Source organism: Copadichromis virginalis, linkage group LG23 (assembly GCF_057382275.1).
Source record: "Copadichromis virginalis isolate Kocher_CV1m ecotype Utaka linkage group LG23, C_Virginalis_male_GT1.1, whole genome shotgun sequence".
In the NCBI taxonomy this organism is placed as follows: Eukaryota; Metazoa; Chordata; class Actinopteri; order Cichliformes; family Cichlidae; genus Copadichromis; species Copadichromis virginalis.
The window spans coordinates 51724945-51740500 of NC_140639.1; the positions used below are offsets into that span (position 1 = coordinate 51724945).

Below are 15556 nucleotides of genomic sequence, written 5' to 3' on the forward strand. Positions count from 1 at the left end.
TGAGTTCACAGCTAATTCTGAGTGTTATAGTATTTTATGCATATTATACAATTTCACAAAAGCGTAAACTTGGGAAAACATTAGGCTTTGATTAAGTGGTGACTGAGCCTCATAAATATCTGTGCGGCTGTCATGAGTGTGAGGTGGAGCTGCCACTTTGATACTGACTGCAGCAGCTGCAGTTGATCTGTTTGGAAGCAGATGTTTTGTAGACGCTTCGTGAATGAAATTAGTCTTAATGATTTATGTGACAGTGTTTCTTCTATAAAATCAAAAAGAGCAGCCAGAGGCCTGTGGATCTGTCAGAAAACCTGCCAAATCAAATCTGCATTCCCACCCATGGTAGCAAACGTGAAGAATGGGGATAGCTAATCTCGGAATACTGACAGTTGTGTCAGACAAATACAGACATGCTTAAACGCTCTTATTTTATAGAAGTGTCCTTTTTCAATAGGTAGATGCTTGGGCCCAATCCAACACGGTTCCTGGTCTTTTCACTGGTTCAACTGGAGCCCAGGTCCTCAGCTCTGAGGAGCTCTCGACCAGTGGACCACAAGCATGGCTGAAGAAGGTAATGTACACAGCATTCAACGCAAAAATCAAGCTTGATTTAGTTTTAACCCCCTGGTAGTCATGTCCTAGTGAAGCTCTGCACCACGTCTAGTATACTATACTCAGTATTTTCACACTGAGCCTCACATCTGAGGCTGTTAGAAAGCAGAGGTTATAACTCTTCTAGAGAATATAAAAGAAAAGACGTGCAGTAGTGCAGCCGTGTCATCACATGCGTACTGTAATATACATCCAAAAGCTTGAGTGCAAATAGAAAGTGATGCAAGATTCAACCCTTTTTTTCTCAACAACAGCAGCAAAGAAGTGTGTAAGTTATTGTGCAGCCTCTTCTTCCTGTCTGACACAGCTGGAATACAAACAGTGTGTTTTTAAGACAGCAGCCGCACTCATCACTGCTGTCGTGATCAAAACCTTTGGAGTCTTATCGAATCGCATGTTCTCAAAGCATAAACATGAAGAAGACGTATCTGCCTGCTCTAATCGATCGCTGGTTCACGTTCAGTTCGAGTTAAGTGTTACCTACATTTAACCTGCGTGTACTTCACTGCATGCTGCAACGTGGGTTGTATTCAGTGGTTGAGAGGAGGCGGCAGAAACACTCGGCAGGACGGTCACAAACTCACGACCACACTGGGAATTCCACAGTGCTCGTCCGTTAATAAACACACTCTTCATCAACCTTACACGGCCCGGTTGAACGGCTGCTGTCTCATCATATATGAAGCGAGCAGTGTTCACACAACCCGTAACGTTGCTTTGAGTTAGGGAGGTAAAGATACGAGGTTCATCTCAGTCAGCGTTCATGTGCAGCATGGGCAGCAGCGCATACTTGTGACATCACAAAACATCACCTTAGGCTGTCTTAAAGAGACACCACACAATTGCGACTGTGACAAGGAGCATGAGAAGAAAATGTTTGCGATGAAAATGTGATAACACATCCTGTCCATCCCTGCGCTCGTGTAGATGTTGTTTTCTTTCTTTTCTCCCTTCTGACTTTTTACTGTGTTGTTTGTGTTCTGACTAGGACCAGTTTCTCAGGGCAGCTCCAGTGTCAGGGGGTGTCGGGGAGTTCCTGATGAGAAAGATGGGGTGGAAGACAGGCGAAGGGCTCGGAAGGAACCGCGAGGGTACCGTGGAACCCATCGTTATTGACTTTAAGGTTGACCGCAAAGGTACGAGAAACCAAGTGATGCACTTTTTGCTGCTGAGTCTCGACAATAGATGCTCACACAAGCTTTGCAAGACGGTGATAGTGAAGGCAGTGGGATCTATATGGTGTCATATTGCATGGATTTACTGTTATTTGGCCACAAATATTAGTTTATAGTACGATTCTCACATTTCACTCTTTAGGGAAGTGTATGGGTGATATTATAAATAATACCACATTATTGATGTTGACTTTAATGTTTTAGGTCTAGTTGCTGAAGGAGAGAAACTACAGAAGCAAACTGGTGGACTGGTAGTAACCAAGGACCTAATGGGTAAAATACACCTGAATTTGTTTCCTTAAAGATGGTGATACTGTTGACCTTTAGTCTTGCAGCTCATCAAAAAAACCCAATCAGACCCACAGGAGCAAATACAGAGTAAACTTGTTCTACATGCATTTCTTTATGATAACGATGGTGCTTAGGACCAGTGAGAGGCAGAGAATCAGACCCTGCTGTTAGAGGTTTCTGCTGCGTGAGTGTCATCTGTGAGGGTGTGATAGCTGGAGAAATCTGACAGAATGAATATATTACTCCACCAAATCTGAAATCCGTGTGTATCAGCTGACATTTAGGATTGACAGAAGAAGATAAAACAGTATTTGTGTCCAGAAACGAACCAATTTGCATGTTAAAGAAGTTACTGTTAAGTCCATAAACGCAGCAGCACTTACATGTTTAGGCATTCACCTCTAAAAGGAAAATTCCAACAAATACATAAACAATAAACAACCATGCCTGTCAATTACAAACATGCTGCTGCACGTCTTTGGTAAATCCAGGAAGTAACTTTTCATTTCCAACGTGCAGTTTGCATTGTAAGTCTGGCTCTCAGCCTTCATCCACAGGATCAAAGTATCGGTAGCATCAGAACAGTGTGTGTAATTTATCCTCAGCAAAGTGATGTGAATCAGAACAAAGGTGCAGATATACGTGATTATGTGCAACATACTTACGCAGCTCTGCCACTCCAACATATAAAATGTGCAAAAACAAGAACAAACAAGCCGCAGTACTGATATTTTCCACAAGATGGCGATCTCACATAAACAATAAACAGAATTCTCTGAACTGTTTTTGCAGTCGATCTTTTTTCAGGAATAGTAACTTCTAAATCTGCAGTAAACCGCAAAAGCTCCTGCAAGGGTCTGAGCTGCATGTCAAACATAAACAAGGACAAAAAATATTCATCATAAATATCAATGCTTCTGTAGAACATCTCTTCCTCTGAGCGCTGTCCAAATCTAACGATGTCCTTTTATCTGTGTGCAGGGAAGCACCCGGTGTCTGCTCTCATTGAGTTGTGTAACAAGAGAAAGATAATGCAGCCAGACTTTGTTATGGTCCATCACAGTGGTCCTGACCACCGCAAGAATTTTCTTTTCAAGGTGGGTCATTTTCATTCTGCGTGAAGCTGGCGACAATCTGCACCTTCTGCACTACGTCATTAAACCCCACACAGTCACTCTGTGCAGCTGGAGCTTCCTGCTCTGCAGGGCTTTATAATCGAGAGGCAACAAAAATCATCTGACGATAGTAATCACATTACTGCTGGTGGTGGGTAAATCACCTTATATGACCAACAGTGTTGGCCTTGAAAATAGTAATTACTTACTAATTACTGATTACTTCTCCAAGAAAGTAATCCCATTAGTTTACTGTTTACTCATTTACGCATTCAGGGGTTTCTCTGTGAGCGTCGCGTTCCCGTGGCAGCATGCTCGCCGCTCGCTCACATTTGAAGTTTCATTTTTCGCTGTAGAAAGTTTTCTTCCCACGCAGAGTGAACAGTGGATTTTTACAGAATCAAACTCAAAGTAATGTGATTACTTCCAAGCGTTGAACGCTGCATGTACTCTCTCTGCACTATTTTATCCATTGTTGATCTGCACACGTCTGTTGCTGCCACGGGCGTCGCACGCTCGTACGTCGTTGTCATGAGACGCTCTCACAAACAAACCACGGTTTAGTAACGCAGTAACGCAGCGTGCTTATGGGAAAGTAACAGTAATCTCATTACTTTTGGGTAACTTACAGGTGCATCTGAGAAAATGAAAATTATAAATAGTGATCTGTGTTCGTAATATCCAGCATCTCAGGGGGAGTTTGGAGTCTCTGCTGCTTCCCAGTTGTTGTGGTGTGGTGTCAGTTTCAAAGATGTTACTGTAGTGGTACAATGTGACTGTAAAGATGTACCAAGAAATGTATGTCACAAAGGGAAGCACCTGATTCTGTTATATACAGCCAGCTCTTTATTCCTCTCGTATGCATTTTGGCCTTATTTAACTTCATTTGTGACCCTATTGCCAACTCTTAAACACATGTTTTTGTATATGTGATACTTTTTTATTTCAATCTATTTGATCAAAGATGATTGAGCACCACACAGGTGTACTTCCTAGCTCGTGTTATTGTCCCTCATGCTAAATCCTTGAGAGTGCATGTAATTAAAAACCTTTTAAAAAACTGCTAAAAATGTGTTTTAATTGAATGCATCAGATTCACGTGTTGTTTACGATCCCAGAAAGTGGATTTTGTTAATCTGGACCTGTGTTTGTTGGATGTTGTTAGTGAACAGAGTTATGTGTTGTGTTATCTCCAGGTCACAGTGAATGGTGTGGACTACCAACCCCAGACAGCCAGTCCCAATAAGAAGCACGCCAAGGCCATGGCAGCCACAGTTGCCCTGCAAGCTCTGGGAGAGGTAACCCACAGCTCTGACAGTCACGTCACTTTTAATATAAGTCACCCTGCAAGTGTGTAACTACAAAGAAAGGGTGGATCCGCTGTAACTGATTGCTCAGCGAGAGCCTTCAGTCTACACTGGCTGCTGTAATAACTCAACAAGTTTTGACACAATTCAAAGAATCTATTGCTTATGTAGTTGTGACTAACTACATAAATAAATGTAGCATTTATTTATGTAGTTAGTCATAAGTCTGTGTGCTGTGACCCTGAAATGATCGAGAACCTTTATGTCACCGTGCAGGTTCAGCCTCACAGAGCAGTGATAGTGTGCAGTTGAAGGGCACTTCTTCTGAATGTCTTTATGTGCTTAAATCAACAAAGAAAACACATCAAAAAGATTTTATTTAAACATATACAGATGGATAGTATGAACCGTGAACGTAATCACTTCTGTTTGCGTCCTTAACCTCTTAAGCCCCAACGCCCCCTGATACGGGGGCAAAAGGCAGGAGATCAGTCAGGCTCGGGGCTTAAGAGGTTAAAGGAGCCAAAACCTTTGGCACAGAATCAACAATCTAAAGACGTTATAGGATACAGTAGGAAAATAGACTAAAATGATCAAATTCCTTTTATTTTGAAGACTAACGTAAATGTTTTTGTAATGTAATTAAGGCATTCTGAAAGTTGTACTACACATAGAATTTAAATAGCTTTTATTGCTTTTTAAATCCTGGTGGCATAATCAATAATAAAAATGCAATAATAAAAATGCAAGGTTGCATTAATTTTTTATTTTCTTCTATCCAAAGGTTCCTGTGGATGGACCAGGACTCTACACTGGCCCTGTCTTCACTGCTGCTTCTACAGGCCCGCTTTTCTCTACATAGTCATGCACACATTACAAATGTAATATGGACCCTGTTCAAGGCAAACATTTTGATTTGTCACAGTAGGAAAGCCCAGAGCTCTGAAGCTGGTCCTGTGGTTTGTGCCATGGTCCATCTACTTTCCCAGTGTCACAGTGTCTACCTGGCTCCTTAATTGCTTAATCAACCAGGGTCATGTGGCCCTGTCCTCCCACCCATTGGGTAACAGGCACAGGTACACCAATCACACAGGGTACCTGAAAACAGACTCAGGTGTCTTTGTACTGTTAGAGAACACCTGAAGAAAATGCCACACAAAAAGGGGAACCAACTGTTGTGAAGTAACGACAGCTACCACAGCACTGCTACAAGGTCTTCCATGAGTGGTTTAGATAGTTTTAGTTTGTCACCAATGTTGTTTTTTTGTTTGTTTCAGTCCCAGTGATTAACCAGTGTTTCCACTCTGGAGGCTCATTTATATTTCAAGAACTACCACCTTTGGCACATAACATGAGAACAATGAAAGCAGGTTCAGAGTGCTGATCGTGACCAGTGTTATGCCTATAAGACATCACACCTTTTCTAAAGGTACTTGAATGATCACCTTGTTTGTTTTTGTAGGGGTAGGAGTGATCATAGTAAAAGTGGACGATGTGTGCATGCGTGTGTGTACATATGTATGACAAATGTATAGTTTAGTAGCAGTTTAGCCCTATATTCTATTAGCTGATCAACACTTACGTCTAACACACAGCCGACAGTCTGCAGGACATTTCTCATAGTCACACAAAAGCAGAAGCAAACTGGACTGTTAGTGAAAAGTTGTATCTGTGAATGACAGCTAATGTTAGTCTTTGTGTTACATTGATGACCTAAATTTAAACAAAAGTGTTTCTCATACAAGGCTGTTAAACTTTTATTCTGGCCTTCTAAACATATGTATACAGAAATAAAGATTATATTTATGTTATTTAGTAGACGGACTGCATTGTCTTTCTTTGTTCAGAGTCCTATACCAGCACTCTTTAGCACTTTTGACTTCAGACCAACATTTTTAATGAGGGTGGCGTTGTTCTGGAGTCTCGACCTGATGTTTAGTGTAACTTATCCTGCTAAATTGCCGTGAACATGAACACCAACATATTGTCTAAATGTCAACACATTACATGCAGTCAGGCAAAGAACCGTTTGATCGTTCATATTAAACTGTGTACTATAAATGGCAGAAGATGCTTTGATTTGGGGGAGATTTTTGTCACCTTTGTTAAATAGTTTTAGTGACTCAAGAAAGCAGGGAGAAAGGGGAGGGGGAGACCTCCGCTCAGAGTCACACCTGGACCTAAACTGGTGCTCCACACACTTTTTAATCAGAGCTTTGTGTAATGGTATTGCTGAGGCATAAACATGGTATTATACCTCCTAAAAATAGACCTAAATGGAGACAGATTATGCTGATATTTTAGCCTGAGGACATCACTGTAAAATACACACTGCTCACCAAACTAAGTCAGTATTTGAACAAATTAAATCAGTATCATGAGGATAAATGGTGATTTAAAGCTTTAAATATGAATGCTGTTTCTGTATAAAGAATTCGTTTGAGGTGAAATGTGGGACTTTATAATATAATTTAGTAACATTTAGTGCAGCGCTCCGCAGCCTTGTTTGCGCCTCGGACCAGTTTAACGGAGCGGCCTTTAAGCTGTCACAGATAAATACAGCAAAATAAAACCATACGGCCGAGACAGAAACTGGTATTTTGTAAATATAATAATAAACACAAATTCACTGTGTAATTGTGCAACGTTGTTAGCAGCGTCCTCCTGAAATGCACCAACGACAGAGAGTAACATCCTCCTCTCTGCCCCATAATGCTCTCTGGTCGCTATGGTAACGCGTAAATATTTCTTTCAAAATAAGATGCACAGCTACAACACGGGAAAAGACAGAGTTCACGTTAAAAACCCCGAAAACCATACATTTCACTTCACAGGTGAGCCTGTCACGGTTCATTTGTGGAATTTCTTGCCTTCTTCATGGAGTTGGGACCATCAGCTGTGTTGTGCAGAAGTCAAGTTGGTGCACAGCCGAAAGCATTATTTGATAGCTATTTGAATTCATATTATACCAAGAACCAATCAGCTAATTAAAGAGAAATGACAGTTTCTCAGTCAATGTGTTCCCCAGTGCAGGAGCTGCTGACACTGTTGGGGATTTATTCAAAACTGAAGGCAAACTGAACCAGCATGGCTACCACAGCATCCTGCAGTGACATGCCGTGGCCGTAGAGTGAGGGCAAAGGGCCAACATCTCTGGGAACTCCTTCACGACTGTTGGAAAATAATTTCAGGTGACAACCTCATGAAGTTCATCGAGGGAGCCAAGAGTGTGCAAAGCAGTAACCAAAGCAAAGGGTGGCTATTTTGAAGGATCTAAATATAAAATATAAAACATATTTTGAGTTTTTCCCCACATGTTTCTTTACTACAGAATTCCATATGTGTTCATTCATAGTTTTGATGCCTTCAGTGAGAATCTACAATGAAAATGAAAATAAAGTAAAACTTAAGTGAGAAGTTGTGTCCAAACCTTTGAATTGTAATGCAGGTCTATGTTAATCTATATTAGCATTTCTTGTGAAACCAATGCATTAATGTTGGGGCTGTTATATATAAAACTGCTTAGAGACTGGGTTTTAGTGTAAAAACACTGCTATTTTAGATGCCAGTCCAATTAGAAATGTATATTTTTGCTGGTTACCCTTGATGACCTCAGAGGTCTGGGGTAGCAGGCTCAGGAAAGGTTACAGTAACATTGTAACTAGCTAGATTTATCCAGTTTGAAATAATGCATGTCAGTGCTTGTGACATAGGCCTGTGTTAGACAATGTGCTCGTGAGAAAATGGGCAACATGCACAAATAGGCAGAATTTCACATCCCAGGGACAGCAGTGGCAGCACAGACCTCTAGCAGACAAGAAGTCAACAAGCCAGCAGTCACAGGGTTTTGATATGACCGAGAGTAGTGCTTCACATCGTCTCTCACACAACTAAATCACAAGTACTAACATGCAGTCTGTGTGTACTACTGAAATAGCACACAGTAGGTCTCCCTTCTTCCCTAATTGCACAGTCCCAAAGGCATGTTTATGTAAGGCTTCTTCTGTATTTCCTGGTAATATCTGCAGTGGCACAGCTCTCGAATGCTCAACACTGTTTTTCCCATGCAGGAAACACCTTATTTTCATGTAGCACATAGTTCCTCTTCTATTTTCGCCTTCATGGACACAGGAAAATGGCCAGAGGCTGTGCTGTTTCTCTCTGTAACCACAGAATATTTAATAACTGCACCCTGGGCTGTGTCCCGAGAGGGATGCTATTCATTACTCAGCTCTATCACAGAATGTTACCTTAACAACAAAGAGCAGTCATGAATGCCATCTGAATAGCTCAGCAGCTGGCTGGGCTAGAGTGAAGCAGTCAACATAGGGCTTGAGGATCAAAGAAGAGGTTACTTGATGAGGCTGCCAACTAAGAGCTACAAACCAATACACGCCCACCAAAGGGGCACTGTTTAAATACACAGATTTCAGATTCCTGAAACAAAAGCTGAGTTATTTTGAGCCATGATGACATCTGGAGAAATCGTGGAGGTGGGTTATGAGGGCACCGGCCCAGTCCTCGTAATATAAAACGTGTGGTGGACATTGTCCTTGTACACTACAAAAACCAGCTAGTGCTCGCACACACAAGCACACATCAAGACTCTCCTCACTGTAGTGGGTTGTGTAAGCAGATAATGGCTGAGCCAAAATTGCTCCACTTCAACTCATAATGACACATGCAGTGTGTTTTTGTGCAAGTCAGAGATGAGGTTGAGTAGAATTCCTTATGTAAGCTTGTTGTATCAAACACACACAAGCACACAGTTCATCTTACTGCTGTATTCAGTGAATTCAAGAAGCATCATTTCGTTCCACTTTTTCTTGTAGCATTACATCCAAAAACACCTGTAAAGTATATGAATCCTAATTTCCTGCAGTGTACACGTGCAGAGACAGACACTGTAATTTGAGCCGACCTTAATCTGAATCACAAGTGCTTAATTAGGACTAATGCATTCAAAGAAAGAAAGTATCCTCCCACAGCATTACACCATCACCCTTGAGTCCAGACTCATCACTAGACCATCCAGGGATTTTCAGGAGTGGCACCCAGCTTGGTCTTCTGCTGCTGCAGTGTATCTGCCTCAAGGTTCAATGTGTTGTTTATCCATAGATACTCTCTTTGCATGCCTTGGTTGTAATGAGTGGTTGATTCTGTTGCCTTCCTATCAGCTCAAACTCAGTCTTCTCTAAATCCAGCATCAAGAATGCATTTTCATCAGAACCGACGCTCACGGCCTATTTTCTCGTTTGTTTACCATCTTTGTAAACCCTGAGGATGTCTGTGTGTCCCTGTAGATCAGCAGTTTCAGATTTTCTGAGGCCAGCCTGTCTTACACCAACAGCTTGTCACATTCAAAGTCACTGCTTCATCACGTCATCTTTATCATGTGTAAGTTGTTACCATTTGACTGTCTGATTAGATACTTACATGAATGAGTGGTGGTGGCTGTTTTCTCCAGCTTCTCTTCTTCCTGATGTTGTTCTAACTTGGTATAGCTAGATCTATCACTAAGGCCTTCTTCCACTGTTTGCCAACCAACAAGCATTGTTCGGTTTGTTAGCCATTGCGAGTTTGTCTGGAAGTCCCACAAGATCTTAACTTGGTCTTTTTTAACCACCATGGGGGGCATATCCCATTTTAACCTCCGCACCTTTAGGCTGTACTCAGCACAGATGTTCCTGTACGCTATGCCGGCCACTTGGTTATGCTGGCATCTTGCACCCTGCTGTTATGTGCTGGATTGTCTCAGCAAGCAAGCAATTTATTTATATAGCGCTTTCAGATCAGCCACCAGCTGAGCACAAAGTGCTGTACACTTGACATGCCAAACATGATACATTGAGCATGTTAAAAAAATGAGAAAAATAGTAATAATAATATAAGAGAGGTAAAATATATATATATATAAAAACACATTTAAAACAATAAAATCAGGGTCAGACTGTGTCATAAGCCAAAGAGTAAAAATGGGTTTTAAGACGTGTTTTAAAAGTGGACAGTGAGGGGCCTCTCTAATGTGCTGGGAAAGATTGTTCCACAGATTAGGAGCAACAATAGAGAAGGTCCTGTCCCCTCTGAGCTTCCTCTTGGACCTGGGTACCTCCAGGAGCAGCTTGTCAGCTGACCTGAGAGACCTGGGGGGTGAGTAAGGATGCAGAAGCTCAGAGAGGTAAGTTGGGGCAAGACCATTTAAACACAAACATGAGAATTTTAAAATGAACTCTAAGATATACAGGCAGCCAATGGAGTGAAGCCAGGACGGGAGTTATTTGCTCTCTTTTACGAGTTCTGGTTAAAAGTCGTGCAGCAGAATTTTGGACCAGCTGCAGACGAGAGAGAAGATGCTGACTAACTCCACAATATAGTGCATTACAGTAATCTACACGACATGAAATAAAAGCATGGATTACCGTTTCAATATGCGGCCTGGATAAAATAGGTCTTATCTTTGCCAAGCGCCTTAGATGATAAAAACTGGACTTGACAGTAGCCCTAATTTGACTTTCTAATTTAAAATCACTGTCCATCTTAAAACCCAGGTTTGTAACAACAGATTTAAAATACTCTGCCAGGGGTCCCAAATCAATAGCGGAGGGTCTCAGGGGCATCTTTACTGCACCTGGGGTCTTGCCTGGTGTGATAGACCCCAGCCTCTATGGATCTTGTGCTCAGAGCTTCTTCCTGTGCTGCCATGATTAGTGCCTCTGTGCTGTTATTTAGTTCAGCTTTATTCAGCCACTTCTTCTCCCTGCTGGTGGTACATTGAATATGGGGGCCTGTCCTTCCATAATGCCTCCTTTTGCTCCTATTCTTTTTTCTGGTGTCTTCCGCCTGAGGTATTCACTAAGCGCATTAGTGGTTGTGGCCATCTTCCGATGTACTCATGGATCTTTGTTGTCTCGACCTTTATAGTGGTTCTTACACGGCCTAGTCCATGTGCCCCGTTCTTCAGCTTAGCCTACAGTCTCAGGGTGCTGGATGTTTAACAATGAGTTACTAGTTGTATTGATGTTATTGTAGAAGTTGGGTGTCAAAGAACCCATAGTTCCCACATCCTCTTCATGTAACCCCTTTAACTGAGGCTACATGTGTAGCAGCATTCTAGCAGTCCCCTATTCTCTCCCTTGTCCATGTATGCCATAGCCTTGTTCCCGCTTGGTGTCTTAAGTCAGCTAGCTCTTGCTCTACACGGGTTTGTTCAGTCTTGGCATGATGGTTACAGCTTTGGCGATTCTCATTCTCAGACAGAGTACGAGAATCGCCAGAGTTAGGTAGGTGAGGTACGTTGTCTAGGGCAGAGATCCTGGGCCAAACTGTCATGTACGCTGTGTGAAGCAAGGAAGGATTGGACCCAGGAGGATTCTTAGAACTAAATGAAGACCTCTAGCTGGGATGGAACAGGACCAGACACAGGGTGCTCAATCTGCTTTGGGTGCTGCGACTGGGGATGCGCAGGGCACTTAGCTGCATCCACTGATAGCTGAGGCTGATAAGGAAGACTGGCCACTCTCTCCCTGGGAATAGGAACAGGTGCAGCTGAGCGGCGGAGACCTAGCTGCTCTGAGAACTGGAACAGGGACCAGATGGGCCCTAACCAACCTTACTCCAGGAACTGAAATGGTTGCTGGGAAAAGCTGGACCCAACCTTCCCTGGGAATAGAGACAGGGGACTAGCTGGGCCCTAGCCAGTCTGTCCTGGGGAATTGGAACAGGTTGAGTAATAGGCTCAGGGGTGGACACTGGCAACAGTCTTTGAAGTCACAGGCTGTGGAGCAAAACAGTCCTCAGGATGCAAATCACTGAAAAGGGGCTCAAGAGCAATAGTTGTTGGGAGTGCAGGCTGTGGTGCATAAATAGTGCCATTATAGGCATATAGACACAGTAAGCTGGGACGTTTTGGTCCTGTAGCATAATCAGTTTTTAAGGTGCAGGCTGGGACACAAACACTTATTGCCAAGGCCTGCACACAGAGAGAATGACCACAAGCAGTGCATGGAGCAACAGGTTTGGATGCATGAAATGTCTGAATAAGCTGGCTTTGGCTCACAGTGAGCAAAATTTGAGTCCGTTAAAAGGTATCAGGTCAGCAATGGCTCACAAGGAGATGGTTGAGAATGAGCGTAACAAACTGGTGACAAAGAAGGCTTATCCTCAAACCTAAGAGTCTTTCATACACAAGAACATTTTGGTAACATACATTGTTCACAAGCATGTCGACTAGACTCACACTGAGGTGTCTAAGCCTTCAAAAACAGTCTTTAAGTTCAGCGAACCAGACACACAGTTCATTTCTTTATTATAATACCGGCCAGCAACACAAAACGTAACCTGATCAGCCGTCTCAGAAACACTTAAAGTCTCTTAGCCAGCTCACAGAGAGCTTACAAGCAGAGACTACTGTCTTCATGTCTTTAACATCGGAACAGAAAACACAGTCTTATTACCAGCCAACTCAGGAACAGTGAACACAGTCTTAATTTTACTCGCGGAGCCTCGTCTCCTCTGGCATGAGGAAGTGGGTGGGTTTGGAGCTCTAATGCCTCCAACGTGCCTGGCAGAAGTATAATTCGCATGTCCCTGCTGGAAACCAGCTTCTCTGTGTGACATCAGTGCTGTGCAGTTTGCAACAGCAATTCGTGGATGAGGACCGCCCTGACCTTGGTTTTTGAGTGCAGGCGAATGATAGTGAAGAGTTTCCCATGTAGACACAACATTTCATTCATAATCACCTTTCAAGAAACTCAGGGACACCTTACAAGCAAATAAACAAAAATCATAGCATAGATAAAATAACAGTGGCAAGACGCCATAGAATTAACATCATAAACTAAAATCAAACAGAAAAGATGTGTTTTAAGAACGGCTTTAAAGATAGGGAAAGTATGGGCAGAAGTGACACTGTGCAAAAAAACAGAGCCATGGAGGTGCGAGATTATGAAGAGGCTTGAAAGTAAGAAGCAGAATTTTAAAATGAATGCGATGTTTTAAAGGAAGCCAGTGAGGCTGCTGAAGGACAGGAGTACTAGAAGGGTTTCTGTTAATGACACAAGCGACTGCATTTTAGACCAAGTCTGTGAAGAAATCTGCATACAAAGACAGAGGGGATAGAATGACAGTAATAAACACGGGTTATAACCAGAGCATGTACAAGAAGAGCAGTACTGTTAGCTGTAAGGGACGGGCACAGCCAACTATTACGTAAGTGGAAATGTGCAGACAGTAATAATATTGATGTGCTCCAAAATTTAAGGAGCTTAAAAAACAACACCTAAATTATTAACCTGGAAGGAAGACGTTTGAAAATTGTCAGTGCACAGCGAGAATCTTTCACTTTTGTCTAAAACGATTTTAGTTTCTACCAGAAGAACCTCTGTTTTGTCCGTGTTTATTAATTTAAGAAGTTTAGCAGACAACCATGATTTAATCTTGCGTAGGCAGTAAGTGAGAGAAGGTGGTGGGAGAGCCTAATTAGGCTTAGTGGACAGACAGAGCTGGGTATTACTAGCATAAGAGTGATAATATATGCCAAATTTCCTAAATATGTCATCAAAGGGTAAAAGATAAATAATAAATAGAAGGGGACCTAAAGGCCTTTTCACAAAGGACGGTGCATGTGCTGCACTGACCGCAGAGCAAAGGAACTTGTAGGCTGCACCCTGCCTACACGTCATTTGTGTGTTCGCTCTAAGTCCACTAGATACACAGGGTCCTTCTATCTTTCTGACTTTGTATCCTCTACAATAGTTTGTGTTGTATTATGTTTAATAAATTAAAACAAACATGTATTGCTTATTCATGAAGAAGAAAGCTTTGTAACTGTCCCAACTACTGAAATGAAATGGGCTTCAGAGCACAGCGCTGCAGGTGCCAGAGCCAGCTGTTAGTAGATATTACTGATCTTACTATTAAAAAAGGTCATACAAATATTACACTGCCCAGTCCAGTGAAGCCGGGGTGGAAAACTGTCAAGTGACTGAAGAATGCAGTTTAAAGTAGGCCGATGGGTCTGACCCTTTCCTTCACCAGACCTGATTAGAACAGCATAATATTCAGATTTGGCTGCAGAGAGAGCATCCTTATACTGTCACATCTGTTAGTGACACATCCTCAGACTAGTCTTTGTGCAAAGGTGTTCCAAGCAGTGGCGGTCCTAGCCTGTTTGGCGCCCTGGGCGAGCACTCCCTCTGTCGCCCGAGTTATGTTGTGATATGAAACAGAGGGAAAATAATTTGACTTAGATAATATTAAATTGACATCAAAAGATACCAGCTTGAGATCAGATATGGAGAGGTTGAAGGAGTAACACCAGAACAACAGATAATATCAAGAATATGGCTCTTGGAGTAAGTTGGCAAAATGAATCAATTGCTGTAGACCAAAGCTATGATGTAATATAATATTGGATATATTTATATTTTTGTGATATATTTATCATATCACACTATATTTAGTGTGATATGATAAATCTACCCTACCGCCTACTGGTGTTGGCCAGAGGGGCCGATGGCGCGATATGGCAGCCTGGCTTCTGTCAGTCTGCCCCAGGGCAGCTGTGGCTACAACTGTAGCTGCTTCCACCAGTGTGTGAATGTGAGAGTGACTGAATAGTGGCATTGTAAAGCGCTTTGGGTGCCTTGAAAAGCGCTATATCAATCCACTCCATTATTATTGTTATTATTAAATTACTTACGAGTTTAATTTGTCAGCAACTTTCTGCCAGCCCTCTCTCCTTGCTTTTGCAGCCTTTGCAGTGTTCCCTTGCGTTCTGATTAAACTCTGAAACTCCTGAAATCCCTCACTCAAGAGTTCTTGCTCTGCTGCCGACAAATACCGAGCGCGCTCCTTCAACATTTTCGCCGACCAATCAGAAGGTTGCCGATCAATGTTTCTACTATCGATGCGTAGCCCCTTTTACGACACCCAGTGATTACTTCATCTAGCTGTACTAATCGTCAACAGCAGGTGTGTTCGGAGAACCAGATTAGCGAGTTCACGGTTAGCGCGATGATTTGGTCTTGGATGTGTCATTTGATCTTGGATGTAGTGA

At 42.4% G+C, this 15556-nt stretch overlaps 1 protein-coding gene across 4 annotated transcripts in view; it reads left to right on the forward strand.

Moving 5' to 3' along the window:
• sonb (SON DNA and RNA binding protein b) overlaps positions 1–5975 on the forward strand; it is a 30839-nt gene extending 24864 nt beyond the window's left edge. For all 4 annotated transcript variants that reach the window (XM_085447857.1, XM_085447858.1, XM_085447859.1 and 1 more), the window contains exons 15-20: positions 455–571; positions 1601–1748; positions 1992–2060; positions 3060–3175; positions 4390–4491; positions 5285–5975. In XM_085447857.1, coding sequence (XP_085303983.1) covers positions 455–571; positions 1601–1748; positions 1992–2060; positions 3060–3175; positions 4390–4491; positions 5285–5362 — 630 coding nt within the window. In that variant the 3' untranslated portion in view covers positions 5363–5975. The remainder of the gene's footprint in view (positions 1–454; positions 572–1600; positions 1749–1991; positions 2061–3059; positions 3176–4389; positions 4492–5284) is intronic.
• Positions 5976–15556: the final 9581 nt, after the last annotated feature.